This window comes from Sceloporus occidentalis, unplaced genomic scaffold, assembly GCF_023333645.1.
Source record: "Sceloporus occidentalis isolate IW3139 unplaced genomic scaffold, rSceOcc1.0.p SCAF_1, whole genome shotgun sequence".
Lineage (NCBI taxonomy): Eukaryota > Metazoa > Chordata > Lepidosauria > Squamata > Phrynosomatidae > Sceloporus > Sceloporus occidentalis.
The window spans coordinates 91,149,902-91,177,073 of record NW_028316981.1 but is presented as its reverse complement, the minus strand read 5'-3'; the positions used below and the strand labels follow the sequence as shown (position 1 = coordinate 91,177,073).

Here is a 27,172-nt window from a genome sequence, read left to right as displayed (position 1 = left end):
CCAGCCTTGAGATAATCCCTTCATGCGACTTCCCTGGACCCTCTGAGATGTTAATATGGGAACTCCCTTAGGGGAGGTGTACATGTCCTCTCGCTTTGCCAGTAATGGAGGACAGGCTGCTAGGGTTCATCCAGGGGTCATTAAGGGTTATCATGGATTCCAAAATTTATATTGCAGCATGGGTAACACATGCTTCATAATCACAAAACGCACACCTCAAGAATGACAAAAACCATTTTTTCTAGAAGTCACTCTCTGTATCTAACATAAATTTCAAATCAAAGTCAAAGTCCAGTAGATATCCAATATAAAATCCAAGTCAAATTCATTAATCTTAGAAATCAATTCTTCCTTAAAAATCGAAACAGAGAAAAGAAGGCAATGAAATCCAAGAGTGCCATGTAGCAAGATTCTGAACTGCAAAAGTGAGATTCTCCCACTCATGTACAAACCAGAGTACACTCCAGGGTACTTAAGACGATCATTAAAACAATTTCTTTTGTAGAAGATTAACATTGACTGTTAATCAATGCTTAACAGTGCTATACATAAATATTACATGATAATACACAATTTCTTTCTGTTCCACTTGGTTTCCTCCTAAAATTTGGGGGAGAGGAGGGGAGGGAGGAAGAGAGAGAGAGAGAGAGAGAGAGAGAGAGAGAGAGAGAGAGAGAGAGAGATACCTTTTGAGTGCTGAGATATTCTTAAGAGGCTTGCTGGGCTTGGGAAGCAACATGTCCTCTGTGAACCCTTTATTGTCAAATAGTTGCCGCATGGCAATGTTAGCCAGCTGTTCCATTAACTTGAAGGTTTCGTTGATGTTGAGGAACATAGAAAAGTACAGCTCACTGTCCCTGGTACTCACTTTGATACATTCAGGGAACAGAAGAGTGGCATTCTTCTCCAGTTGTGTTACATCCACCCACTGGACTATTAAGGTCACTAGGGAAACAAACAAACCCAAGCCACAATTTACTAGCAGTCATTTCAAACAAATAAGAGCTCAAACTCTTTTTTCAACCTATTATTTTTCAAATTATAGCTTCACTTAGCAAAGTTCTTAGAAAGAAAATAGGCTGAATAAAAAAATTCTGCAAAATATTTTATAAATATTGCTTCAACAATATTGGGGGCAGTATCAATGCAGTACCTCTGACTGCTTAGCCATGAATAAGCAATCAGGAGTAGGCCAAGAACACATTTCTTCCCAGTCTCTTTTGGTGTAAGAATTTCCACTCCTATCCACAACTGGACCTATTGTTAAATCGGTATGGATAATAATAATAAATCTAAATTATTAATTAATAATAAATGTATAAAACCACTGGATATGCTCAAAAACAAACAACGATTTTATACCAGTTAGCATTGTAATAGTCTAGTGCTTCCCAACCTTGTATTCCCAGATGTTATTGGACTATAACAGATAGAATCCCTTACCACTGGTCATAATGGGTGGAGCTGAGAGCTGGAAGTCTAACAACATCTGAGAACCCCAGAAATACACAGCAGGTGGAGAGCTTACCTTCTTTGCCCAAAAGGAAGGAATAGAAACAAAGGTGGTTAACAGTCAGATATAGCCAGCCTTGCCTGGGCACACGCCCCTTCCAATAGCTGCAGGAGTAATAATTCACTAGTTTCTCTACTTCAGGCATTCCAAATTGTTTGCGCATCTTCAGTTCTGCTTCCTTAAATTTACCAGGGTCTTCTTCCCCCTGAGGCTGCTGATTCTTATTTTCTTCAGCAATAATGCCCTATGGAGAAAAAAAAGGAGACAGTGACCAATTAAAACCTAAGGGGTCTTATACAGAATGGGTTTGTTGCATTGTGCTAAGTACATCTGAGATCAGATTTCAGACAGAATGTAACTTCTACACATTTAATGCTCAATATTCTATACAGTGGCATATGTGACAGCACATCCATTGATCTTCTGTTCAGTGAATGGAATGTGGTTGCGTAACAGCTCATGAATCTATTGAACATTGCCAGACATTATTAATAACCAAGTCCATCCATGGCAATATCACTGTGTTTATTATGTCCTGGGTGCCTTCCAACTGCTTCCAACATATTGAAACCCTAAGGTGAGCCTATCGCGTTTTTTTCTTGGCAAGAAGAACAGCAATGGCAAGGAACAACACTACCTCCAGGAGAAGGACAAAGGAACCGTGCATTTCAGCAGAAGCAGGAATAGGCAAACCTATTAGCCCAGATGTATTGCTGACTTTTAATCACAAGGTGCAATGTTAAACTACCCTCTCTTATTATTTCAAGTAAAGAAAGAGTAAAGATTCTAAATAGTTGGCTCACTAGACACAGCTCACAGTGCAAACATTTGCCTCATATAGAGCTTCCCATGAAGATTCAGACTGTGTAGCTCTCAGGAGTGTCTCATCACTGTGGTGAAAGAATGATGCTGGAAGAATAGGCGCCTCTTACATGTATCTTGCCCTTGACAAAAGTAGTGATATCTTCATCATTGTCAAAGATGGCAAGAGTCTGAAGCAAGTTATTCTCTAGCCATTCCCAGTGTTTTGTGATTTCCTTACGGGATGAACCTAAGAAGAAATTAAGAAACAATCAGAGAACAGCACCAGCTTTGAAAGCAAGCATTATGAAAGTTATTAAGGTAAGCCACTGTTCTCACATATTTTTTCTCAGAATGATTTTGTCCTACCTTGGGGAGCTTTTGCAAATGAGATAAGCATGGATTGTTATAGCTTAACAGTGTTCTGCAGCATGAAGGAAGTATTCCTGGAGAACAATGCAATGAACATTCAAAGGCAAACTTCAGTCTTATTGTCCTTATATTTAAGACATCCCACTTATCTACACTTTCTCTCCGCCTACTTGTCTCTCTCTCCATTTTATACAAATGTGACTGCTATCAGCATGTGCTATTCTTTTGTTTTATTCTTGCCCTTATAACCTTCCTCCTTGTCCCAACACAAAAGGGAACATCTTTGTTGAGTGAAGATTTCAGGTGGGAATCTACCTGGAGAGCATGACTGCATCCTTTTACATCATCCAGCTCCTAGAATGGCCAGGTGTTTGCTTGTTTTTCTTTTTTGCTATAAAAATACCTGTCACTTAAAAAAAATCTACCAAGATCAATTTTTTTTAAATACACCACCTGATTATGAAATCCTAGATTAAAGCTCTGAACCTAATGCCCCTCAAAATATCTCCATATTTTCCTTAGAACTGGATTCTGAGATGAAATGAAATGAAATTCTTTATTACGGTCAAAGACCAGCATCAATATAAGATATAACATTAAAAATAAAATAGTACACATAAAAAGATTGCTTGAGATAAAAATCTGCCAACTAGAAATGTAAATAATTCATTTCCATTACATTTAAGATAGCTTCATTTAAAATAAAATAAAATAAATAAAATTAACCTTTATGGGTTTCCGCCCTTAAGATAGAAATAATAAAGGTAGATTAGAAATATCAGATTTTTATCAGACATGCAGTACCAGACATGACACAGTTCTGAGATGGTACCCTGAAGAACCCCTAAACAGAATAGGCAAAAGGTGGCCACACAGCATCTCTTTCCATTTTTGCAACCTCAGATACGCATTCAAACTCCCAGGGACTATCCATTTTCAAGTAAACAATAATAATATTGAACTGCCCCTCCTAGAAACCCCCAAAAGCAGCAATACACATTTTAAATGGGTCACAGAAGAGCCCTGTATTGTTTAACATCAAAATAACATTTAATAAAACAATCCAGCTACTTTCAGTTTCCCCCTTTTTTATTGTCCATGTAACCTACAGACTTATCAAAGCTTCTCACCTTTGTCCTAAACTGGTTAAAAAAAACCCCACCTACCACTCAGTGGATGTGGTGCAAAACATAGCAAATATGAACCACTAGCAATTCCCCTTTAAGAAATTCTTGCTTCTTTGTTTTGATTATAATAGTACTTACCACATGCTACTGCCCAATAGATTTGAGAATCCTGTGTCTGGTGCAAAATCCTATAGGGAGCAACTCTAGCACTGGAATCCAAAACAACATCCAGAGTCCCCACAAGCAGCCCTAAGAAGACAAAGATGAAGAATAAAATAGCAGGAATGTCATCTGTGTGAAAGAGAGAGAAAGTTGTGGGTGACTTTAACAAGTGTTTCTTTGGCGCGTTACAGACCACCCCTTTGGGGCGGCCTGTAGGCGCTCCTTTCCCCGCCGGATTGGGGCCTCAGCTGCCAGAACGGCAGCCTCTAGGGCCCTGATCTGCCGCTTTCCAGGCTGCAGGGAAACGGCAAAAGGCCGCTTCCCCGTGGGCTGGAAAGGGGTGTCCTTGGGGCTTCATGCCCCAAGGACACCTGGTGGCGGTGGGGAGGAGAAGAAAGGGGCCGCTCGGCCCCTTTCTCCCTTGCGTCGCTGGCGCAGCTGTCTAAAGGCTCCACCAGTGACGCAAATCGTGGAAGGAGCTCCGTTTCGGAGCTCCTTCGTGCGCCGCAAAAAGGGCGCTCTAGGTGCCCTCGCGCGGTGCAAAGACATCACGTCTGCGCCACTTCATTTTGAGGCGGTGCGTTCGTGACGTCGTAATGTCGGCCCTCGTGTGGAACGGGCGCCTCCATTTTGCATGGACTCGATCCGTACTAGGGTTAGTTTCTAACCCTAGTACGGACCCAGTCCATACTATTACGCCTGTGTGGAACCGGCCTTTGGCATGTAAAAATAAAGGATAGCATTTCTGTCTTGAAAAATGGTTGCACACCCCTACCTACTATATATACTCAACTGCATGTATAAATCAAGGGCAGGTTTGGGGGTAAATTTATGGAATTTGCTATGACTCGATAAGTCGAGGGTAAAGCTCAGGGGCATTTAACAAGGTGGGTAAGGGAAGAAGGGAAGGAAAATGATGCCAATTTACAAAATTCCAGGAGGCGTAACTTTTTGTGTTCACCCTTATGGTTGGATGGATTAGGAGGGAACTATGGTAAATTGTGGCTGTATAATGTGTGTAGCAGGCAACCAGGCTTAGGTGGAGCTAAGAAAATGAATGTCTGTGAAAAAGGACATAAAGAGAAAGCGAAGCAAATGGTGACTACGTTAGCAGTGATCACAGCCTTTAAATTTAATGTGATAATGTTGCCTGATTTTAACCCAGAAAAGCTGACATAGGGGTGAAACAGACCACTCAAAAAGGACGGACTGGGGTTGCCTGGCACCACTCGCCCTGGAGCTGTGGCAATCACATGCCTACACCCTCATTCTGGACCTTTGCTAGTGTTTGAAACCAGCTTCTGAAAAAGAGCAGTTTTTCTTTGCTCCTTTTAAAGCTGGCTCTTCCTGGCAGGGCGATTTCAGGCTGCGTTTGGGGCATGTATCACCTAAACGCCATGCCTCAAGGCAGCCCAAAGGCAGACCACTTGGCTCATCTGTTTTAGCCCAAACATACATAAATGTTTTATTCAGATCCTTCAAAGCCCAGTTCCTTTCTGTTCTGTCCTTTGAAAGAAATTGCCAAAGAGCTATCACTGCCACCATTTTCAAGCTTAGGCATTTAAAAAGGCTAGAAGTGGTGCCACAGCAGAAAGAGTAGAGAGGATTGGTGCTCCCATGATGGACTAAGCTCTCACCTTTTGCCACTCTACTCAGAGAAGGGGATGGTTCCTTTTTAAATAAGAGTTATATACTATTTTCACTCCCCTGTGGATAAGTTAACTCAGGTTATTTGAGTCAATTTTTAAACTAAAAAACCCAAGACAGGTTTTGTATGGGTTTGCCAAAATATTTTTTGATAAACATAAATGCTGGATGGTTTATAAAATATATGTTCAAAGACAGCCCTGGTTCTCTCTTGAAGACTATTTGTTTGTTTTGCAGTAGCCAGATATTCAGGAAGTGCTATTGTTTGTATGTGCCTTCAAGTTATTTCTAATTTATGGCAATCCTAAGACCATAACATGCCTTTTCTTGGCAAGATTTGGTCAGAGGAGGTTTGTCATTGTCTTCCCCTGAGGCTGAGAACATGTGACTTGTCCAAGGTCACCAGTGGGTTTCATTGTTGAGCTGGGAATCGAACCCTGGTCTCCAGAGTCATAGTCCAATATTCAAACCACCACACCACACTGGCTCCTATAGACTTCGCTAAATACTAACTGCTTATACCTGCTTACCTCGATCTGACACCTTTTAGATATTGGACTACAACTCCTATGTTGACTACAAGTTATGGGAACTGTAACCCAACATGCCAAGAGGGTAATGGTTTGAAGAAAGATGCCTTATACAATCCCTATTATTCATTCATAGTGGCCAGAAGTGTTAAAAAGGCATTTGCAACACTTTTGCCCATGAAAGCAACATCCAGAATTTTGAGAACAGGCTTGCTGTTATGGGCCCAAGCCCCAAGGCTTCTTCCATATCCACATGCTTCTTCCATATCCTTGCATCCTTTTTCCACTTGTACACTAGTGACTTCCTATCTCCTTCCTGTCTTGAGTCAAACCACAGTTTTTTATTTTGATCAAACCAGTAAACTATAGTTTGCATTTACCTTTCAAACCATGATAGGAACTTAGAGGAAACCTATTTTTACTCCTGGTTTGAAGGGCAAATACAAGCCCTAATTTACACAAAAGGGAAGAAGAGAGAGAATATGTAACCAAATGGCTCTATTAAGTTCTTATAGCACCAAACCATAGTTTCTTGGCACTATACTTGAATTAAGTCTCAGATTTTACTCATTTCATTCATAAATGCAAAATCAGTTCTTGATAGCTCATATTATCTTTAAAAATACCTTTAAAAATTATCTTAAAAATATGAGCAAAGCATGCAATTAAGGTCTTGAAACACAAGCAAGGAGAAGGCTATGTGGTCAAGTGCTTCGGTTTCTAGAACAGCTGAAAATAAAAGTCACTCACACAATGTATGTTTAACTGTAAGAAGAAAACTGCAGGGTACAACACATGAAGATGAATAGAGAAAATTTAAAATACCTTTGGCATACAAACATTTTGCTCCCTGAAGCAAGGAAAGGTGGCACTCTCTCCCTATTCCACTTACAAAAGCCAGGTGAACTGGCAAAGGAATCCTACTGTTACACTAGTGATGGAACTTGTGAAATGGTTTTCAAATAAATTACAGCAGATCCAGCTACTTGATGATATCGAATGCTAGAAACATTGAGAGGAAATGTGATCACTAAGCCTTATCTGCTGAAATGCTTCATAAATAATCTAACCACGAAAAATGATCTTCTTTGTATCCTGAGAGAGGCTATTACACACACAGAGGATGGTAATAACAACGTTAGCAGGTTTACATTTAGCAGAAGCAGCAGCTTCCCATTTTCACTGTCATTACAAAGCACGTATATCTTTTTTTCTACCATGTAAAATCAGTAAACTGTTTGGAAAAACTTTAAAAATAATAGTATGTTACCATCACTGACACACAACTATTTATTTTACTTTTTAGTGAGTAATACTGAAATAGCTATCGGAGTGTGTTTATGTATCCATTTTTGTATTCTGCATTTACGTATCCATTTATCTACAGATTCTGCATCTACGGATTCAACCAACTGTAGTTTGAAAATATTAACCAAATAATTAATTAAATAAAAATTGAAAAAGCAAACCCTGATTCTGCAATTTTATATAAGGGACACCCTTTTACTAGGCCATTATATTTAACATCCATGGATTTTGGTATCCATAGGGTGTCCCGGAAACAAACCCCAGTGGATACCAAGGTCCCAAAGTACAGCTTGATCATAATATTTGCTCAGTGATTAGAAGGCATAGTGTTCAGACACTATTTCATTCCTGATTGTTTTCTACCATTAAAAGGTAAAAGGTTATCACTGGAATCCTATATGACCTGTTACATTACATAGCTTTACATATACCTAGCTATGTAGCAGAGGTGCTAAGAAAATCCTTTAATAAATTGTAAAGATGTGTATCGGACACTTGCAAGAGGGCTCAATGAAACTGTACACAATGAGCATTACTGTGTGGTGCACTTCACTGCACAATGCACATCAGTGCACAATGTACATTTGTGTACCAATTTGCACTGCACATTGTGCCCTGTGAACTTATGAGCATGGGGCACTGAAATTATCACTTTCCCAGCTCTGCTATGTAGTAAACTAACAGCAGCCCTCTCCTAGATATGGACGTCACATAACTGCAATTCTTCTTCCTGCTGATAATAGTCCACTTACAAAGATGGAAAACCCCAACAGAATTCCAGCCATTATTTAGCCTGGGACTTTTAAAAAAGACACAGGGGCTGTATAGACGGGTGGCATGCAGCCACCCCTTTACTGGCTGGATCAGGGCCATGGCAACTTCATGGCGCAGCCCCAAACTGGCCTCTGGAAAGCGCAAAAAGGAGCCACAGAAAGCAGCTCCTTTTTGCACTCTTTAAGGGGTGCTATAGCCACGGTATTGTGGCTTTATGATGCCCTTTCGGCACCACCATGTAGACCAGCACACACCAAAATGGCGCCGTGGGGCAGGGCTAGGGCATCCAGCGTGCGGATGCTGTGCTCCAGCTCTGCCCACAGTCTGGCACAAAGTGCTGGTCTGTATTGTCTCAGTTTGTTATTTGCTACTTGTCATTGGTTTAGTTAAAGGAACTTCTTGCTGTTACTCATCATTTGAAGTGTGGCACAACTGCAGCCCACTACTATTTAATCTTTTAATTTAAAATGTGATTTAAAATACAAAAGGAAACAACCAACCTCCCAAAGCACTGTTTTGAGAGTAATGGGTAGGCATTACTCACTATGCTAAAAGCAAAATTACCAGTAATTATGTTATTCTTCAAAAAATATCATTGTTATGCCCTTCTGAGCTTCTAAATACATTACAGATAATATTATCACTCATAAGGGGGAGCTGTAACTCAGTGATTGAGAGGGACAATGCATACAGAAGGTCACAGGTTCAGTCCAAATAACCCTGTGTGAAACTGGAGAGTCACCACCAACGAGTGCTGGCAATATGATTAGGAAAACCAATGATCTGACTTATAAGGCAGCTTCCTAGATTCCTGTGGTGTGATGTGGCATTTTCAAACTCTGGTGCAGTTAGTATTATATAGACATCTTACAGTAACAGAACACTGAAAGAGTGTTAATGCCATCCCTTCTCCAACTGGCACTAGAGACCTACACGTTCTCTTATATATTCACTGCTTTTGAGTGCGAATCCTTTCTTAAATGTATTTTGCAAGTACGCATCAACTCTAACAGACGCATGCAGAGAGGCATTTTCTGTAGTAGATCCATTAATAAAAACTGGAACTTATATATTTGGGACCTACTAAATTCATAGCCTGAGCAGCTTTCAGAAAATTCCTAGTTTAGTCCTGGGGATAGATAAGTAGTCATAGCACTGTTTTTATTTATTTATTTATACAGTACTCTGATTTTTATTCAGACTGTAGAATTGTTTTATTCATTCATTCAATGTTTAACAGATTACATGAGATTTACCTTTCTGAGCTAGTAAAAGGTTAACTATTATTTTTGATGGGAAAAATTATAAATGTATATATTTACTGAAAGATGCTCAGGCCACCCAAGAAGTTTCAATTTGTCACACACATAAATCAGTCCAAATACATAATTCAAAACATATCTCTTGGGGCCACAAGACTATGGTTTTTGCTATAACAGACTAACATGACTGCAGGTCATCTGGAAGCTGAGGTGCATTCCAAAATGTTAAAGATATTTTAGACCATCCTGAAAGACAAAGACTGGTACAGGAGATATACTGGCTTACTAGAAAACACATCAAAAGAATGAACATGTCGTTCATTTCATAACAAAGACCAGCTTTCCACCCCAGAGAAGACTTTGGGGGAAGAATGCCACGTTGCAATACAGGAGTTCCACTGTCTTATCAGGCCTGTAATTAAGGAAAAGGATACTTCCAGTAGGAGCCTGAGTCATATGTACTTACAAAATTCAAGTTCTATTTACTTGCAATATATATATAGAGGGTCCAAGTGTAAACCAGTGATGCTTTTATGTACTGTATTATTAATCACCCTCAAGGTTTCTGGATAAGGTGAGTTTAAACTAATTGATCACATAAATTAATATTTGCTGGTCACAGTGACTAGCACAAAAACATACTACTGTATATATTCAACTAGAAGTTGACCTTATGAATAAGTCGAGGTCAGGTTTTGGGGCCAAAATTATAGATTTTGCCATGGCCAATGGATAAGTCAAGGGTAAAACTTGGAGGCTCCTTTAGTGTGTGCATGTGCAGGTGCAGCAAGAGAGACTCTCATTGAGGCCGGGAGAGGGACTCTTAAACAAACAGCAATATCAATCAATCAATCTATCTATCACCCAGGACTCCTTCTGCTTGGCTCCAGAGAGAAATAAACTTCTCTCCACACTGCATGGGGAAATCTGGAAGAGATGCTACCACAATACCATAGTGACCTGGGATTTTGGGGTCAATTTTTTGGGCATAAATTTTTAGACTTATAGATGGGTATATACAGTAGATGGTTTAGGTTGTATTTCAGTTTTGTTTTGTTTTGTTTCATACTTAAAAAGGAGATAGTGTGCTATCATACTGGTATGTTATCAGGAGCACTATCTATGATTCGCAAATCCTGATGCTTGCAGCGATGCACTAAATCACAGCTTCCACCAGCCACAGAATGTCCATGTGGAATTTCCTAAAAGCATATGGAATCTGGGCCATATTCCACAAAAGAGCAGTGTGACATAAGGCCTTGTCAAGATAATATGTCAAAGCATTCTCCATCAGATTTATAGACACCACAGGATAATGCTATATGGAGCATCATACACAGTCCAAAAGGGAAAACGGGGAGTGGATTTAGAGGAGACATCACAATACCTATGTCAACAGCAATTTGCTGTACAATTAAACTACAGTACATTTCTGTACTTGGCAAGGGCATTAGACTTCCTCAAAATATTTCTTTACTATAATTTTTGCAAGCAATCTTGGAAAGGATAAGAAAGAAATCCTTTTAAAAACCATTGAAGTTACATTTTAAGTTATATATTAAGAAAAGGGTTTACAACGTGGCAGTGTATTATTACAGGAAGTAGGGAATAACAGTTTTGATGAACATGGACTGTTACTGAATTCCTTAAACACAACCTGAGCCAACAACTTGCATACAATTTATCTTGATTACCATAAGGTCTATTTGTTTTTAATACACACATTACTGTTTGGCTGCTCTGGGTGTGGACTGTCTTTCCATATTAAAACCTCTGTACCTTTAACACTGGATCACTGTGTAGCTGTGGACACTTGGCAGGCATAGCTTGTCAATTCCCCCCAGCTACTTTAGCATAACAAACTCAACCTGCTAGAATCTCCCTTCCAATGCAAAAATATTGAAGGAAATTTGAAGGAATCTCCCTTCCAATGCTAAGGAAAGAAAAACTTAAAAGCATGTTAGTCTGGATATAGTGGTCTGAGCGTTGGACTATGACGCTGCAGACCTGGGTTCAAATCCTGGCTCACCCATGTTAACCCACTGGGTGACCTTAGGCAAGTCACACTCTCTCAGCCTTGGAGGGCGGCAATGGCAAAGCTTGCCAGTGAAAGTTTCAGGGTCACCATAAGTTGGAAAAGGCACACAACAACAACAACAACAACATGTCAACCTGGGCTTTTAAAAAAGAAAACCATATGTTTCTATCTGTTTAGCTGTAGCACACATCTGAAATGTAGTTAGGCAAACTGACTAGCCTCTTGCCTTATTATGGACAATTCATGACCCCATGCACTCTTTTTTGGGGTAGTCCCAGCCACTCCTTTTTGCCACTGCTAAACTAGTTGCTACATCAAACAGCAACAGCAAGGTGCCTCCAAAGCAGATGCTGGTCCTTACTTTTGCCCTCCCTATACCCTCCTTGAGCTCTAGGCCAGAGGTGCTATCCTCTGTTGGACTCTGTAACGTAGGAGGATACTCTGTCACCTTTCTACACCACAAAAAGGGGCAAGAGTGTCTCCAAAATGTCATAGTGGGAAGGGGAATTCAGTCTCTAAACATCATGAAGTTGCCTACCCTCGCCAACACAGATTACAAACTTTACAGATGCATTACTTTTTTATTGCGATTGCTATTTTGTTGTTTAACTGTAATTATGAAATTGTGTTGACGTTTTCCTATATGGATAGACATGTATTGTTTTGCCATGCTTCGCTATGTACTGTCCTGGTTATAATGTTAAAAACCAGTACACAGGTAACAGGACAATGACTTTGGCATTCCCCAATTCACAATTAGATCTGAACATGCCATGTCTGTCTTTAAAGTTTTTCTTTACTGTTGCACTTTAGTGAAAGAAGAGACATAGTAGGGTAGGAACATGCACTTCTACAGGAATAATGTGGAAGAAGTCAGCACCAAATTAATCCTGTACAGTACTTGTGTACCACCTACTGATTTTACTATCTACTGCCTTGACACCATATCCAAACTTATCTATAGTGCAAATCTGTGCTAAACACGAGTGTGAAAATGCACAGTTCTGATCAGCACAGGGCTTTCTGTTATATGGGAGCATGGTGCTGTATAAACAAATACAACCTGTTTAGCAGACAACATCAATATTTACCTTCCTCACAGGCGAGCTAGGATGCAATAGTAACTTACAACATTATGACTGGAGTCTAGGAGATTAGCCTTTGTTTACAGCTGCATCTTGCAATACTTCCTTTAACACTAAGCTGCTGAAGTCATGTGTTTTTTGTAGATCCCCAGGATTCATGCAAAGAGACAAATTATCTGGTTTTTATGTTTGTGTAGATAACCTTCAAAATGGTTAGGAGCATTAGTATTAGTTTTTTTTCAAGGGTTACTTATTTAATAACAACCAGACATGTTCCTATTTACCAAGTGTAAATACACAGATTAGACATTCGAGGGGTGAGATGAAAGAGTCATTTTTAGCCATTTGTTTTGTTCTCCTTCCACATGAAGGGCTCCACATCCAAGTGCAAATCCACAGAATCCCTGGAGGGCAAAATACGTTTTCCAAAGTCTGTTTTGCCTTAAATGTGTAACTATTACCCCAAGTTCTGGCCCTTCCAGAGGCAAGGGGGCTTTTTTTAGTGACAACTTTGGCCACATCTCCCTGGGGGAGAAGGGCTCAAAATGTATCCAAAGATGCATCATCAAGGGCTGCATGCATCCACACTGCAATAATACAGTGCGTCCTCGCCTTACGCGGGGGATCCGTTCTGGATCCCTCTGCGTAAGGTGAATTCCACCTATGCTCGAGCCCCATTGGAAACAATGGGGTTGTGCGCGGCGGTGCGGGCACGCACGGGGCGCAACGGGCGCACGCGCCCATTCAATTGAATGGGACGCGCCGCTCCTTCCGCCCCGCACGCGCACCACGGCTTGAGCGCATACGCTCAATTCCGCGTATGGTGCGGGCGCACTGTAATTTGGTTTGACACCACTTTCACCACCATGGCTCAATACTATGGAATCCTGGGATCTGTAGTTATGGTACCAAAGTGCTCTGAATCATAGAATCAGAGTTGGAAGAGACTGCAAGAGCCATCCAGTCCAACCCCATTCTGCCATGCAGGAAATCACAATCAAAGCATCAGTGACGGATGGCCATCCAGCCTTAGTTTAAAGACCTCCAAGGAAGGAGACTCCACTACACTCCGAGGGAGTGTGCTCCACTGTCGAACAGCCCTTACTGTCAGGAAGTTCCACCTAATGTTCAGGTGGAATCTCTTTTCCTGCAGCTTGCATCCATTGTTCTGGGTCCTAGTCTCTGGAGCAGCAGAAAACAAGCTTGCTCCCTCCTCAATACGACATCCCTTCAAATATTTAAACAGGGCCATCATATCACCTCTTAACCTTCTCTTCTCCATCTCCCTGAGTCTTTCTCACAGGGCTTCATGGTTTCCAGACCCTTCACCATTTCAGTCTCACGAAACTACAGTTCCCAGAACCCCACAGTATTGAGCCATTATTTCTGCCTTGGAGGGAGGGGCCCTCATCGTTAGGATGCCCCTGCTTTGAAGGGAGACAAGGTTAACCCTATATAATTTTGGGGAAGGGAGACTCACAACATCCCACATCTACACTGCAGAAACAGACCACTATGGACACCACTGGCTCAGTGCTAGGGAATCCTGGGAACTGTAGTTTTGTGCTCTGGCGCCACAACCTCCCCTCAGCTCCCAGCTTCCCATAGCCTTGAGTCAGAGAGCACTGAAGCGGTAGTTTTCTGTGGGTTTTCTTGTTCTGGGGCCATCTTCTAGAAGAGTTTATTCCTGGCGTTTCGCCAGCATCTGAGGCATCTGGCATCTTCAGAGAAAGATATTAACGCGGTGCCAAACCGGGTTATGTCTCCAGTGTGGACGCAAGCCCTACAAGTAACACTTTGGCTCCTCCAGGATTCCGGGCCCTGCCCCAGGGCGGTTGAAGCGGTGTCCAAGTGGGGCTATTTCTGCCGAGGCAGGGGCTGGGGTGGAAGGGGCGGCCTCCTGCCTGCCTGACTCACCGGTGAGCCCTCCGCCCTTGCCGTGGCCGCGGCGCCGCTGGAGGAGGAAGAAGGGGTTGGCCCGCTCCGTCACCCACAGCGCGTTGGCCAGCAGCACCTCCTCGGGGCCCAGCCACATGGCGAAGGAGCCGGGGCCCCAGGGCCGCCTCAGCCTCTCCTCTCCTCCCCGCGGGGGCCCAGGCCCGCAGCCAGCCAGCCAGCCAGCAGCCACTCAGCTGGGTCACGGGGGCGGCTGCCGCTGCTGCTGCTGCCCACGGCCAGGCTCAGGACTCCGCCGGCGCCCCCTGGAGGCTCGGAGGGCGCACTACACGCAGGCCCAGCGGCCGCCATTTTCTCCTCCTCCTCCTCCTCCTCCTCCTCCTCCTCCCCTTCTTCCTCCCTCTCTCTCCTTCACCCGCACTGGCTGGCCTTGGCCTGGCTATGGCACCCACACTCTTCCAAACGGGGCTGCTCTCACTTTTAACCGTCTCCTGTTGCACTCTGGGAGTTGTAGTTCAGGAGCGTTTTTTAGACAGCCTCCTGTTGCATTCTGGGAGTTGTAGTTCAGGAACGGGTGTTAAGACTATTCAGCCAGAGAGCTCCTAGGCCTCACTGGACTACAAACCCCAAACAGGAAACATTCAGAGGGGAGCTGGTGCTGTTGGCCATTGAACAAAAAACCCATCAGTGATACCTTTAATATCACTGACTGCTGTAATTTCTTTTAAAATTTCTATTATTATTATTAATAATAATAATAATAACAACAACATTTGTTTTTATCCCGCCCTTCTGCGCGACACAACCGGGCTTACAACATTCAAATACACATTCCATTACACCACCCCATCCCCCCTTAAAATACAATTACACCATTTACAATTTAAAACATGCTTAAAACTATAACAATAATAACAAATAAACAAACCACAGGTCAACAAGTTAAGTCTTCTTTTGGTGGTCAGGTCAGGAAAGGCCTGCCAGAAGAGACCCATCTTAACAGCCTTTTTAAAGCTGTTTAAAAATATGGAACGCTTCATGTTTTAATTCCTTTGATCGTTTAATGATGTTTATTGTAATAATGGAGGGGGGGGGAAGGATATATTTTAGCTGTATGTTGTATTTTTATATTGTGCTACTATGCCTGCTGCAAGCATTCAAAGCTCCATGAAGAAGCCCATGGAGCTTCGAAAACTTGCAGCAGGTACTGTATATTGTGCATTGTGGTTGGGCAATAAAAGGTATCACTGATGGATATTTACAAACCCCAAAATGCAACATGAGGCAGACAGAGCAGTTAAAGTGGAATAGCGATGTTTTTAAGAGTGGAGTGTGATAATCGGGTAGGCTGCTGATCCCCAAAATTGTGCTCCCAGAGTATTGACCAAAATGGCTCAGGCTTCTGGGAGCTGAAGTCCAAAATCTCTTAAAGGGCACCGTTTGGGGATCATTGGCCTAGACAGTCCCTCAGCCTCAGAGGATGGCAAAGGCAAACCCCCTCTGAACAAATAGGTTAGCCTTAGGATCGTCATAAGTAAAAAAGGACTTGAAGGCACACAACAACAACAAAGAGGGAGAATCAGCACCAGTGGTGTCACTGTGGGAGTGCTGCCCACACCGGGGGACGCCTCAGGCCCTTCTTCTGCCAAAATATGGGGTGAGAAGGAACAAGTGCATCCTTCATAGCTTTCTGATGGCAGTGATTTCCTCCTCAAGAGAAAGCCTCCACCTTCAACTTGATTGAATGATTATTGTTATGTCTCAGTGTTTGTTGTATTTTAAGATAATGTTTTAATTTTATTATTTTGATTTCTTAGATTGTGCGCCTTAGGCAGGTTTTTAAATTTTTGTTTTAATTTTTGTATACTCTATATGTACAGTGCTGGGCAAATTTACAGCGCTTTATAAATAAAGTTTAATAATAATAATAATAATAATAATGGCAAGCACATCCTTTTGTCTGCCACTGGTAGACCTCCAAGTGACACCAAGTGGGATGCCACTGATCATTCCTACGATGATAAGACAAGGAACAGGAGGAGGAGAGTGTTGGAAGAAGCCCCAGGGACAATCCAGTTCAATCCCATTCTGCCATGCAGGAACTCAAAGCACCCCTGACAGCTGGCCATCCAGCCTCTGTATAAAGACCTCCAAAGAATGAGACTCCACTACACTCTGAGGCAGTGCATTCCACTGTAGAACAGCTCTTACTGTCAGGAAGTTCTTCCTAATGTTTAGTGGAATCTCTTTTCCTTAGTTTGAATCCATTGTTCTGAATCCTATTTTCTGGAGCAGAAAAAAACAAGCTTCTTCCATCCTCAATATGACACCCCTTCAAATAGTTAAACAGGGCTATCATATCACCTTTTAACCATCTGTTCTCCAGGCTAAACATACCCAGCTTCCTATGTTTCTCCTCAGAGGGCTTTATGGTTTCCAGACCCTTTACCATTTCAGTTGCTCTCTTGTGGATACGCTCCAGCTTCTCAGCATCCTTTTGAATTGTGGTGCCCAGAACTAGACACAGGATTATTTCAGGTGAGGCCTGGCCAAAGCAGAATAGAAGCAGAAGTCACTCCTCATAAGGCATGGTTCCCAGACCTTTCACTGTTTTGGCTGTCCTCCTCTGTACATGCTCCAAGAAGAAGGAATTAACTAAGCTTTTTGAAGTTGGGTGCATGGACGAGCCAGTGTTTGTATTATGCAAGCAAAAAGTCTTCCAAAGTGAAAAGTGGAAACAGCCTCCTAGGCTTTTAGAAGTTAGACAGAAAAAGGATTTTCAGCACATGTTACTTGTTATCTGTGGTTATGGGACAAATTCCCCCATTGTGTGCCTTCAAGTTGTTTTGGACTTATAGCAGCCCTAAGGGAATCTTATCACAGGACTTTCCTCTGAAGCTGGGAGCATGTGACTTGCCCACAGTCACTCAATGGGTTTCCAAAGACAAGCAGGAATTTGAACCCTGGTCTCCAGAATCATAGTTCAATGCTCAAACCACTACATCCCACTGGCTCCTGTCTACACAACTATTAAAGATAACAGGAGCCATCTCCACTTTTCAGTCTAGCAACTCAACATGGGAATGGCCATAGCTTCCTGAGAGACAGGACCAAGGATTTAACCTGCAGAAATGTGGCATTTATTTGGGTATTTTTACTGTTGGAGAGGGAGAAGTGCTTGTGTGAATTTCTGCTCATTTTCCAAAATAACTTGGCCAGGCTTTGGGTGCTGTGTGCTCTGAGTTGGGTGGATAAAAGGTTGCCATTTTCTGCTGAGCCTCAGGCAGCAAAATTACTTGGGCTGGCCTTGAGAAGAGGGACTAGAAATAGGTCCAGTTATAGGGTTGTTATCTTCCTGTGTTTTTTGGCAGGGCTGATTAATTTAGCTGAAAGAAATGCAGAAGTAGCATATGCGTACTTTTCCTTGGTAGGGGAGAAGTCATAATGACAAGTAAGGAAAGCAACAATAAATTGTGTAGACTACCTTACTAGAGGATTGCGCCTCTTAGATGCAGACTTTGTTTGCTCACAGCCAGGAGAGGCAAGCGAAGTCACATTCTCAGGGCCATTAGGCAATTTTATCTTGACCGCAAATACAGCAAAGCTAACAGTGAAGCTAAGCCACAACTATAGGCAGGAGTATTAGCACATGGTTGCAAAAGCTTCAAAAACAATGTTTTTCCTGGTGTGGTGATTTGGCACTGCTAATGTACAAGTGCACAACTTCCTTGCCATGAGCTGGAAGCCAGAAAACCTGCAAAAAAGGACATAGGGATAGAAGGTGATTGCCCTGTCTTTGACAATCCTTCATGCCCAGGAAAAAGGAAGAAAGAGTAAAAAAAAAAAAAAAAAAAAAGATGGAGGGGAAACTTGTATAGGAAGTATCTGGGAAACAGGCAGCTAGCTTTGCCTTCAGAACACTCCTAGAAAAAGAAGCTTTTGCCCCATATGTAGTGTGGTTGACAACCACTGTGCTGTGGTCTGAAATGTTGAATGCAAAGGTGTTCAATTCAGCTTGCACTGGATGCATGTGATGAGGGAGCTGTTTTCTTAGATTCATCTATACGTGCTCTGACCTTTCTTCCCATCCCAGACCAATAAACTTAGTGAAGCTGATATCACTTTCTTCCTCCCTAAGTTCAAAGGCATCTCCATAGAAGGGAGAGATCACTGTTTCTACCAGAGAGGCTGGGAGCAAACATGGCTCTTGCATCTCCACCTAAATCAGATAAAACTAGGGATTCCTGTGTGTTTTCCTTTCATAATGTATTTCTGTCATGTACTGGCTAACTTCAGTTCAGAAACACAAGCCTCAGCAGAGTCAGCTTTATTCAAAAACAGTTGATCGCAGCATAACCGTGCTGTCAGGACTGAATAATTTTTTGTTACACAGTATAATAAAAGCACTTAGCAATTCAAATATTTCTGCGGCTGACACCCCATTCGTCTTTGAACCAAAACATTATTTTCCCCAGGACTGCCCCTCCTTTCCTACCAGGCATTCCCATGGAACTGACCTTGATGCTCACAACCCCTAATTCCTCCATCCACATCTGCTCTTTAATCGACTCCAAGGAGGATAAACAATATTTCCATCCAGCATCACCAAAGGTCTAGCATATCCCATCATCCAGTATTACAAAACATATACAGACTATATGTTTAAGAAGTATGGCAAATATGGCATACTATGATCCTGACAATTATCTTACAATAAAAAGTAGCTTTGTACTCTGAAGAGTGTCAGTGTGGTTGCCCTCCAGGACAGAAAGTGTGCTCCTCCAGGCATCCTGATATTTTATATTGCTAAATGCTTATACTCTGAGATGAAGCAGGGACTGGAATCAACAGTGGATGACTTACAAGAAACAGATTCCTGCTGAGCTATTGAAACTTGACTTGTTTTAGAGCACTGTAATACAGTACGGCCCCCATATCCACAGGGGATACGTTCTAAGACACACATATCCTGGTGGATATTGAAACTGCAGATAATGGGGAAACCTATTTTCTATTAGATGAACAACACCTGGCCCAAGCATGCCATAGAACTGCAATGGAGGACCTAGAAATGCCTAGAGATCATATTTCTTTAGGCATTTCTAGGTCCTCCTGCATGATCTTATGACATGCTTGGGCTAGAAGTTGACTATAGAATTGCCTGAAGAACATAGATATGCCTAGAGAGAAGACATTTTTTCAGATGAGTAAGTGAATCCACAGATACTGAATTCGTGGATACAGGAGCTGTACTGTGCTTTTAAATGAGCTACAGTTTCACAGGACGAGGCTATGCCATTTCTCTGGCTGTTCCTGAAAGCGAAGCACAGTAACAACTCCTTTTCAGGTTGAGTACTGTGAAAGTTTACAGTTCCTGAAGCACAAAGGATTTCTCCACTCCTTTTTGTCTTTGTGGGTCTCTCTTGAAAAACATCTGGTAGAACTCACTTAAAACGTCTTTCACAAACAAGTAACAGGTAGATTAAGGCCCTTTCCACAGGACACAATTGTATTTAAATTTAAATCCCAAGGCAACATCCTGTGGAAACCTAGGGCGTTTATCAGACGAGGTTTCTGCAGGGGCTTCTGCAGATTGGGCCATTTGCATTGACGTGATAACAAGCATGTATTTTCATACCTGGTCGCTGTTACCTTACCCTTCCAGACTGACAGGGAATCGAATTGAAGGAAGTCACGTGATGTGGATTCAGGCAAAGCGGAATGAGTGCAAATGGTAGTTCCACACCGGTGCATAACATGGGGGTTCCAACGATTCGAATTGGGACCCTTGCACATGCCCAGTGGGGTCCTGAAGGCATCCTGAACCTTTGCACTTCTGGGGCTAAGAAGGGAGCCTGCCTCCACTTTCATGCGAATGTTAGCCTCACGTCAATGACAGCTTCCCCTTTTTTCTTTCTCCCTTCTAGTTTCCCATCCCTGGCAGCGAAATTCAATGTCAGAGCCCCATCCTCCTGTCATTCAGTTGCCTTCTCTTAGGTTGCATCCACACTGGGGAGATAATCCAGTTTAACTCCAGTTTAACTGTCCTGGCTCAATGCTATGGAATTCTGGGAGTTCTCTCCTTCCCTTTGTAGCAGTTGCCTTCTCTTATCATGATCAGGGCAAATCCAGGGAGGGATAGAAGTCAGAGCATTCCCCCCCACTTCATCCGAGAGTGAGAAAGATGAGGAGGAGAGGAAAGAGCCGAAGGAGGAATGCAAAAAGGGGGAATCTGACAGGAGGCAAAAGGGTGACAGGAGGCAAAAAGGGGGTGACTGACGGGGTCAATTCAGGCCAGGTCAGGAGAGCACAGAAAAGCAAGGCTCTGGTCTCCAGCAGGAACCTTTCCCTTTGGTTTTTAATTTTTTAAAATTATTTTTCTCTGTCAATGCACATATTTTTTGCAATGGGTAGATCTATATTTAGATAGAATGTGGTTAGCTGCTTGTTCACTTTCCCTTCCATTTTCCTTGCAGAAAGGAGCCCTTTGCAAGAAGAGTACTCTGCCAAAAAACTTTTTTTCCTTTGGAATGAATTGCTGCAGTGCAATCCGAAGGAATGTTGCAATCCGAAGGAATGTTGCAATCCGAAGGAATGTTGCAATCCGAAGGAATGTTGCAATCCGAAGGAATGTTGCAATCCGAAGGAATGTTGCAATCCGAAGGAATGTTGCAATCCGAAGGAATGTTGCAATCCAAAGGAATGTTGCAATCCGAATGTTAAAAATGTTTCTCTGTCCATTTTGGCATATTGTCAAATTGATACAGTTTTTGCTATTGCCGCTAAGGAAATTGGGGGGGAGCCTAGAGAAAGAAAAAAAAATGCATCCTTTTCTGGCATTCCAAGGTGAGGAATTATTATTATTACTATTAGTACCTGTGTATGAGGCATTCTGGGGTGGCAAGGGAGTTGGATACACGGAACACAGATGGCACTAGCTTGCATTTTGGGATTGAACATGGGGCCAAGGGCAGATCATAATCTGCACTGACCCAAATGACCACAACACAAACACACACACACCAGAGATTTTTAATCTGATGACAGAATCTGCACATTCTGGTGTCTGGCTCTATAGGAGGGGGAAGCAGACTTCCGATGCCCAATGAGTGCTGCAAACATCACCTCCTGGAACTTAAGAGCCTTTATATTATTATTATTATTATTATTATTATTATTATTAGTGTTATATGCCTGCACTGCATTTCCCTTTTATTCCCAATTGATTCCATGGGTCTAATTTAGTTGGAACTGAGAAGTCACTCTCCCTCAGCCTCAGTGACCTGTCAGCAGGAGGAAAGGGGTCAGTTCAGTTCAGGCCAAAGGTAGGGCATGAATGGAACTCCCATCAGGCATCTTCCCCCCCCCCCTTGTGTGTGTGTGTGTGTGTGTGTCTGTATGTATGAGTGTGTGTGTGTGAAATAGATGAGAATGCCAGGAGCATAGATGTAGATATAGATGTGGCTGAAATATGTGTGTGTGTGTGAGAGAGAGAGGGGGGGGAGGCAGGGAGAAAGTGCTCGCTGGCCGGCTCCTCTGCCGAAGTTGCAGTGGGGAAGGAGAGGGAAGGAGAGAGAGAGAGCCCCGATGGAAGCAAATGGGGCAAATTGCAGCAGGGCATCATGGGAGATTTGCAACCCAGGGGTCTTTGCAGCGGTGGTCAGGAGAACAAGCAAATTGGGATTCCACACCAGACCAATTCGCAGTGAGATCGTACAGAGCCCCAATACAATTCCCGTCAATCCCCTTATTTAGCGAACTGGCCAAAACGCGCCAAAATGAGGAGCCAGTTCGGAAGTCCCATGGAAGCCCCGCAGATGGGGCTCCCATTGAAATCAACAAGGTATGGAAATACATTCTGGATAACACGTCATTTCGAATTGCCCAATCCAATCCGCAGGAGCCCCAGATTTGGGCTGCAGAAACCTTGTCTGATAAAGGCCTAGGATTTCCTGTTTAGAACAGGTATTTAAAATTCTCTGCCAGGGAGCTCTAGTGTCTCACCAAATTACAAATGCTAGGATTTCACAGGATTCAGGACAATGAGGTGTACTAGAACTTATTACTGTAGATCATTTAATTGCTGACTGTCCTTCAATGTACTGTGCTGCACATTGGCAAAAGCTACACATCTTGAGTCTTACAAGCAGCCCTGTTCCTAGCTCTAATCACCCAGTACCAATATTTATCCCCCCCCCCCCCCCCGCTTCCTGGCACAACTCAACTACTTTTCATGAGAAAATATACAATGGCATTCTGTTTGTATATCCTCAGTTTTATTATCATTTCATTTTCTAATGATCTCTAACATGCAGTCTCCCTTTTAGTCAGCCACTGAATACTAGATTGATTTCATAAAACTATCCACAAGTGAGAAGCAATATAGTTTATTGGTAGAATGCTGAGTTGGGATATGACAGATCCAAATTTGATTCCTCACTGAACTGTGAAACTGATTGGATAATCTAGTGAAACAGCATGGTTCCCCATCCCTACCTCCTAAGCAAGGATTGTGCGTCCAAGTCCCCTCTGGGATTCCATTTCAGCCACTTTTTATAACCAGATGAATGGAACTTTTGTGAAGCCATATTTTTTTTTTACCTTGGACCTGTACTGCAGTGTGTGGAAAACTAGCCTTTCCTCTTTTAATTCATGTTTCCTGAACACATTGTCTTCCCACATACATCATCTTTATAGTAACCGTACAGGGGCATCTTGAGAAATTCAATGTTCTCTGCCTAAGAATAGAGCACAATTCAAAGTCTGGAATATGAGTATGCAGAGGGATCTTGTAGCACCTTTGAGACTAACTGAGCAAAAGAAGTTGTTGCTCAGTTAGTCTTGCTGAAGATCAAACTGTACGAATAGCAAATAGATGCAAAACTTGTATGTACAGCAGTGGTAACAAATTCAGTTTTAACAATGGTTGCTGGGAGACAAAGGCAGGAAGAAATATGTTTCATAAGCACAGGGTGGGTGGATGAATAGTGAAGGGACCTTTGGAACATGGTGTGTGCTGACTGAAAACCAGAAAGGAGATGATAAAACTGGCCAAGCACATCCTAATGTTATAATATGTGTGGTGTGCCAGGAAACCATTGTCTCTGTTCAACTCAGTGTTGATGGAAACTGCAATTTGTGGATACATTCCAATTCATTGCTTTCTCTTCCTAATCTTCCTTTGTAATTTCTTTGTTTAGGGTCAGCTATCCTGAGGTCTCACATGGAATGCCCAGGAAGACTGAAGTGTTCTTTAGTTGTTTTTTGTGTCAGGAACATGATGTAAACAGGTCTGATAAAATGACATGGATGTGGCCAATACGCAGAGCTATAGTGGAAGTTATTACAGTTCAAGTGGCAGTTACATGTGTCTGCATTTTTGAAACAGTGCATCACGGGAAGGCTGATGCAACTGTCAACTGTCACTGAGAGAGAATGTCAGTTATGACAGTTGGTGTTACTGTAACTGCCTCAGACATTGATGTTATGGTTGGTAGGTTGGTAAAGTAACTTATTTGAGAGTATTCAAGACGGATGTCTTATACTCTGTGTAATCTTTGTAAATAGTTAGGTAACAAAGATTAAAAGAACCCTCTTCTTGAGAGAAACCTCCCTGTACTGAGATTCATTCCTGTGTGAGAGGAAGTTTGCTATGCAACTAAGGCGGGTTACAGACCACTGAAAAGCGGCGGCCTGCACCCGCCCATTTCCCCACCGGATCAGGGCCTCAGCAGCCAGAGCGGCAGCTGCTGAGGCCCCGATCCGCTGCTTTCCAGGCCACGGGGAAGCGGCAAAACGCCACTTCCCTGCCGCCTGGAAAGGGGTGTCCTTGGGGCTCCAAGCCCCAAGGACACCCCGCGACGGCAGGGTGGAGAAAGGGGCCACTTGGCCCCTTTCTCCTCTGCGTCGCTGGGCGCAGCCGTCTGAAGGCTGCGCCCAGCGATGCAAAGCCAGGAAGGAGCTCCGAAATGGAGCTCCTTCCGGGGCCTTGGAAAGGTCGCACTAGGTGCCCTGGGACAGCCCCAATACGTCACAACCGTGCCGCCTCGCTTGGAGGTGGCACGATCGTGACGTAGTGATGGCGGCGGCCGTGTGGAATGTCCGCCGCCATTTTCTACGCGCAGAGCACGTACTAGGGTTAGGGGCGTCCAGAAAGGATGCCCCTTTCTAACCCTAGTACGTGCTCGTCGCGTACTTTAAGGCCCGTTTGTAACAGGCCACAGATTCTGGGTGTCTTGTCCGCATACATAAACTCTGCTTGTGTTTGCTTCAACAAGGGTTATGAACCCAGCACGCACCTTCCTGACATTTTGTGTATTCCCATTCCCAATGTTTGATATACTGGTAGATCCATTTATCTTCTGGTGTAGAGACTGGTCTGTTTGCCCAATGAAGAGTGTTGAAGGGAATTGTTGACTGAGGAAGGCATATATCACATTAGAGGGTGAACAAGTGTGGAGAGAGTTGGCATCTGGGTTTGTGGCAAGGTTTTATACTTGTCTCCCCATCTGTATCATGTTCCTCCAGCAGAGATACTTGGATACACAAAAAGTATTTTTGACCATGCATTTCAATGGATAGGAAGCCTTTAGATGAGACAGGGATGTTTATCACACTATACTGTTATAGTGCTACTATTCCACTTTGACTGCTCTAGCTGCCTCCTGTTGCATTCTGGGATTTGCAGTTTTAAGGAGGGGTATTTAGAATTCTCAGGCACAGAACTTCTCTGCCTGAGAATTCTAAATACCCCTCCTTAAAACTGCCAATCCCAGAATGCAACAGGAGGCAGCTAGAGCAGTCAAAGTGGAATAGTAGCACTATAACAGTATAGTGTGATAAACATCAGGGTCTCACATGCAGGAATCCCTGTTCTAGCTAGACTCTAATTGCTCTAACAGCAAGAGAGGGGTGAGAATGGGGTGTTGATACATACTGTGAATATTTATTCTTGGATAGAAGGAGGAGCAGCCCACTGCCTGGACAGCTAGCATGCAGGGAAGACCCAGTATGTTTTGTAGGATTGTTCCCTCTGTCTAGCCAGAGAATGCTGGAATTTTTCAAGTCTTCCAATCTGGGAAGAGGAATCTTCCTGGCCATTTCTCTGCTCTTTCTCGTCACATTATTTCCCTCACTCCAGGCAGTTCTTTAGCAAAACTGGAGGTGTTTTTCACAACTGAAACATATTTGCTGAAACATGTTGAAATGCTCTTCTTTTTTTTTGTGGTGTAGGAAGCTATCCTTATTCTCTCCATATTATTTCTGCCTGTGGGACCACACTTTCTGTGAAGGAAGTAATGTTCAGGAACACATCTACTTCATCAGCTGAGGTACACCTGTACACCCTTCACTGTTTTTCCTACAGAGTTTAATCCAGAGATAATTGAACCATACTGCTTCTCCCCCTCCCACTATCTTTCTGTTATTCCAGCTATATCTGTCTGATTATCATCATTTTGACTGTGTGTTGTAAGGTCCCTAAACACAGAAAACGAGTGGTTGTGTGAAGGTACAGTTTGTTTTTAAAAAAATTCTGATTTTTTTTAAAAAGAGAAGTTCTAATCAATCAGGCAGATAGGCTTATTTTAATTTGTCCGCAGATTCCTTACCTGTCAGGGGATTATACAATTTAAATACACTGGGATTTACCAGGCAGTGAATTCCTCACAAAGACAGAGCTCATTAAACAACGTTAAACAGACTCACCATATATTTTTAAATAGCTTTTTATTGAAATGTCTTACATTAGCAAACCCTAACTTAAAGGTATACACTATTAATGTATCAGTATATACCACACAGCTACAATACAGTAGTACACTTACATCAAAATACGTAGACTAAGAATTTTTTGTGGCTGCCAAGCTACAGCTTATCACACAAGTTTGGAAATTTCGATTGTCAAGAGGGTGGCATCCTGCTCGCATGTGCCTAGATTAGAAACAAGGCAAATAGTCCTTTTCACTTTGCCAGGCCTCTGGTAGCTTGTTTGCATTTTTCAGCTCTTGGTTGTTCACATTGGTATAATTCCTATTATGGCAATGAAGAATTCAAATAGGCCCTGTCACTGTATTCTACATACATGACCCTTGACATTTTAATCACTCTTGCTTGCCAATACAGTTTTAAAAAACAAACACCTTTCTGTTAAAAATTATTCTCACTGCATTTTGTGCATAGTTAGACTTGGTCTGTATTTGGGGATCCTGAGCAGACATATAACCTTTAAGTACACAGCTATCCACTTATACTTCTATCTGGGCTAACAGTCTGTACTCAAGACTGTAGTTATATGGGCTGAAATTGTGATTCAGCACACCCCTAAAATGGGTGCTTCAATCAGCAGTTTGTGTTTGTAACAGAATGCCCATGGAAATTTGTTCTACTGATAGCTACAAACTTAAGGATTGCACGCATAGCCCTTAAATGGCACAAAAAGGGCATCTATCTGATAGCCATTACTTTCAATACAAAGTTGACCAAATAACTGAGATACCACTAGCTTTGTGCACTTCTGAAAAGTTTTTTTTCCTGACAAATAAGGCTTAGTGTGGTGATTTTATCACCACAATGAGCAATGTACAGATGTAGAAGAGATAGGAAAGGATGACTAATGTTTAATTCTAGTGGTGGCATTTCCCCTCAAATCTAACAATG

At 42.5% G+C, this 27,172-nt stretch overlaps 1 protein-coding gene across 3 annotated transcripts in view; it reads right to left on the bottom strand.

Annotated features, from left to right (window-relative positions):
* TBC1D9B (TBC1 domain family member 9B) overlaps positions 1-14,712 on the bottom strand; it is a 49,282-nt gene extending 34,570 nt beyond the window's left edge. For all 3 annotated transcript variants that reach the window (XM_089528861.1, XM_089528869.1, XM_089528878.1), the window contains exons 1-5: positions 14,537-14,712; positions 3,952-4,062; positions 2,446-2,564; positions 1,529-1,757; positions 687-945 (exon numbers count right to left, since the gene is read on the bottom strand). In XM_089528861.1, coding sequence (XP_089384987.1) covers positions 687-945; positions 1,529-1,757; positions 2,446-2,564; positions 3,952-4,062; positions 14,537-14,654 — 836 coding nt within the window. In that variant the 5' untranslated portion in view covers positions 14,655-14,712. The remainder of the gene's footprint in view (positions 1-686; positions 946-1,528; positions 1,758-2,445; positions 2,565-3,951; positions 4,063-14,536) is intronic.
* Positions 14,713-27,172: the final 12,460 nt, after the last annotated feature.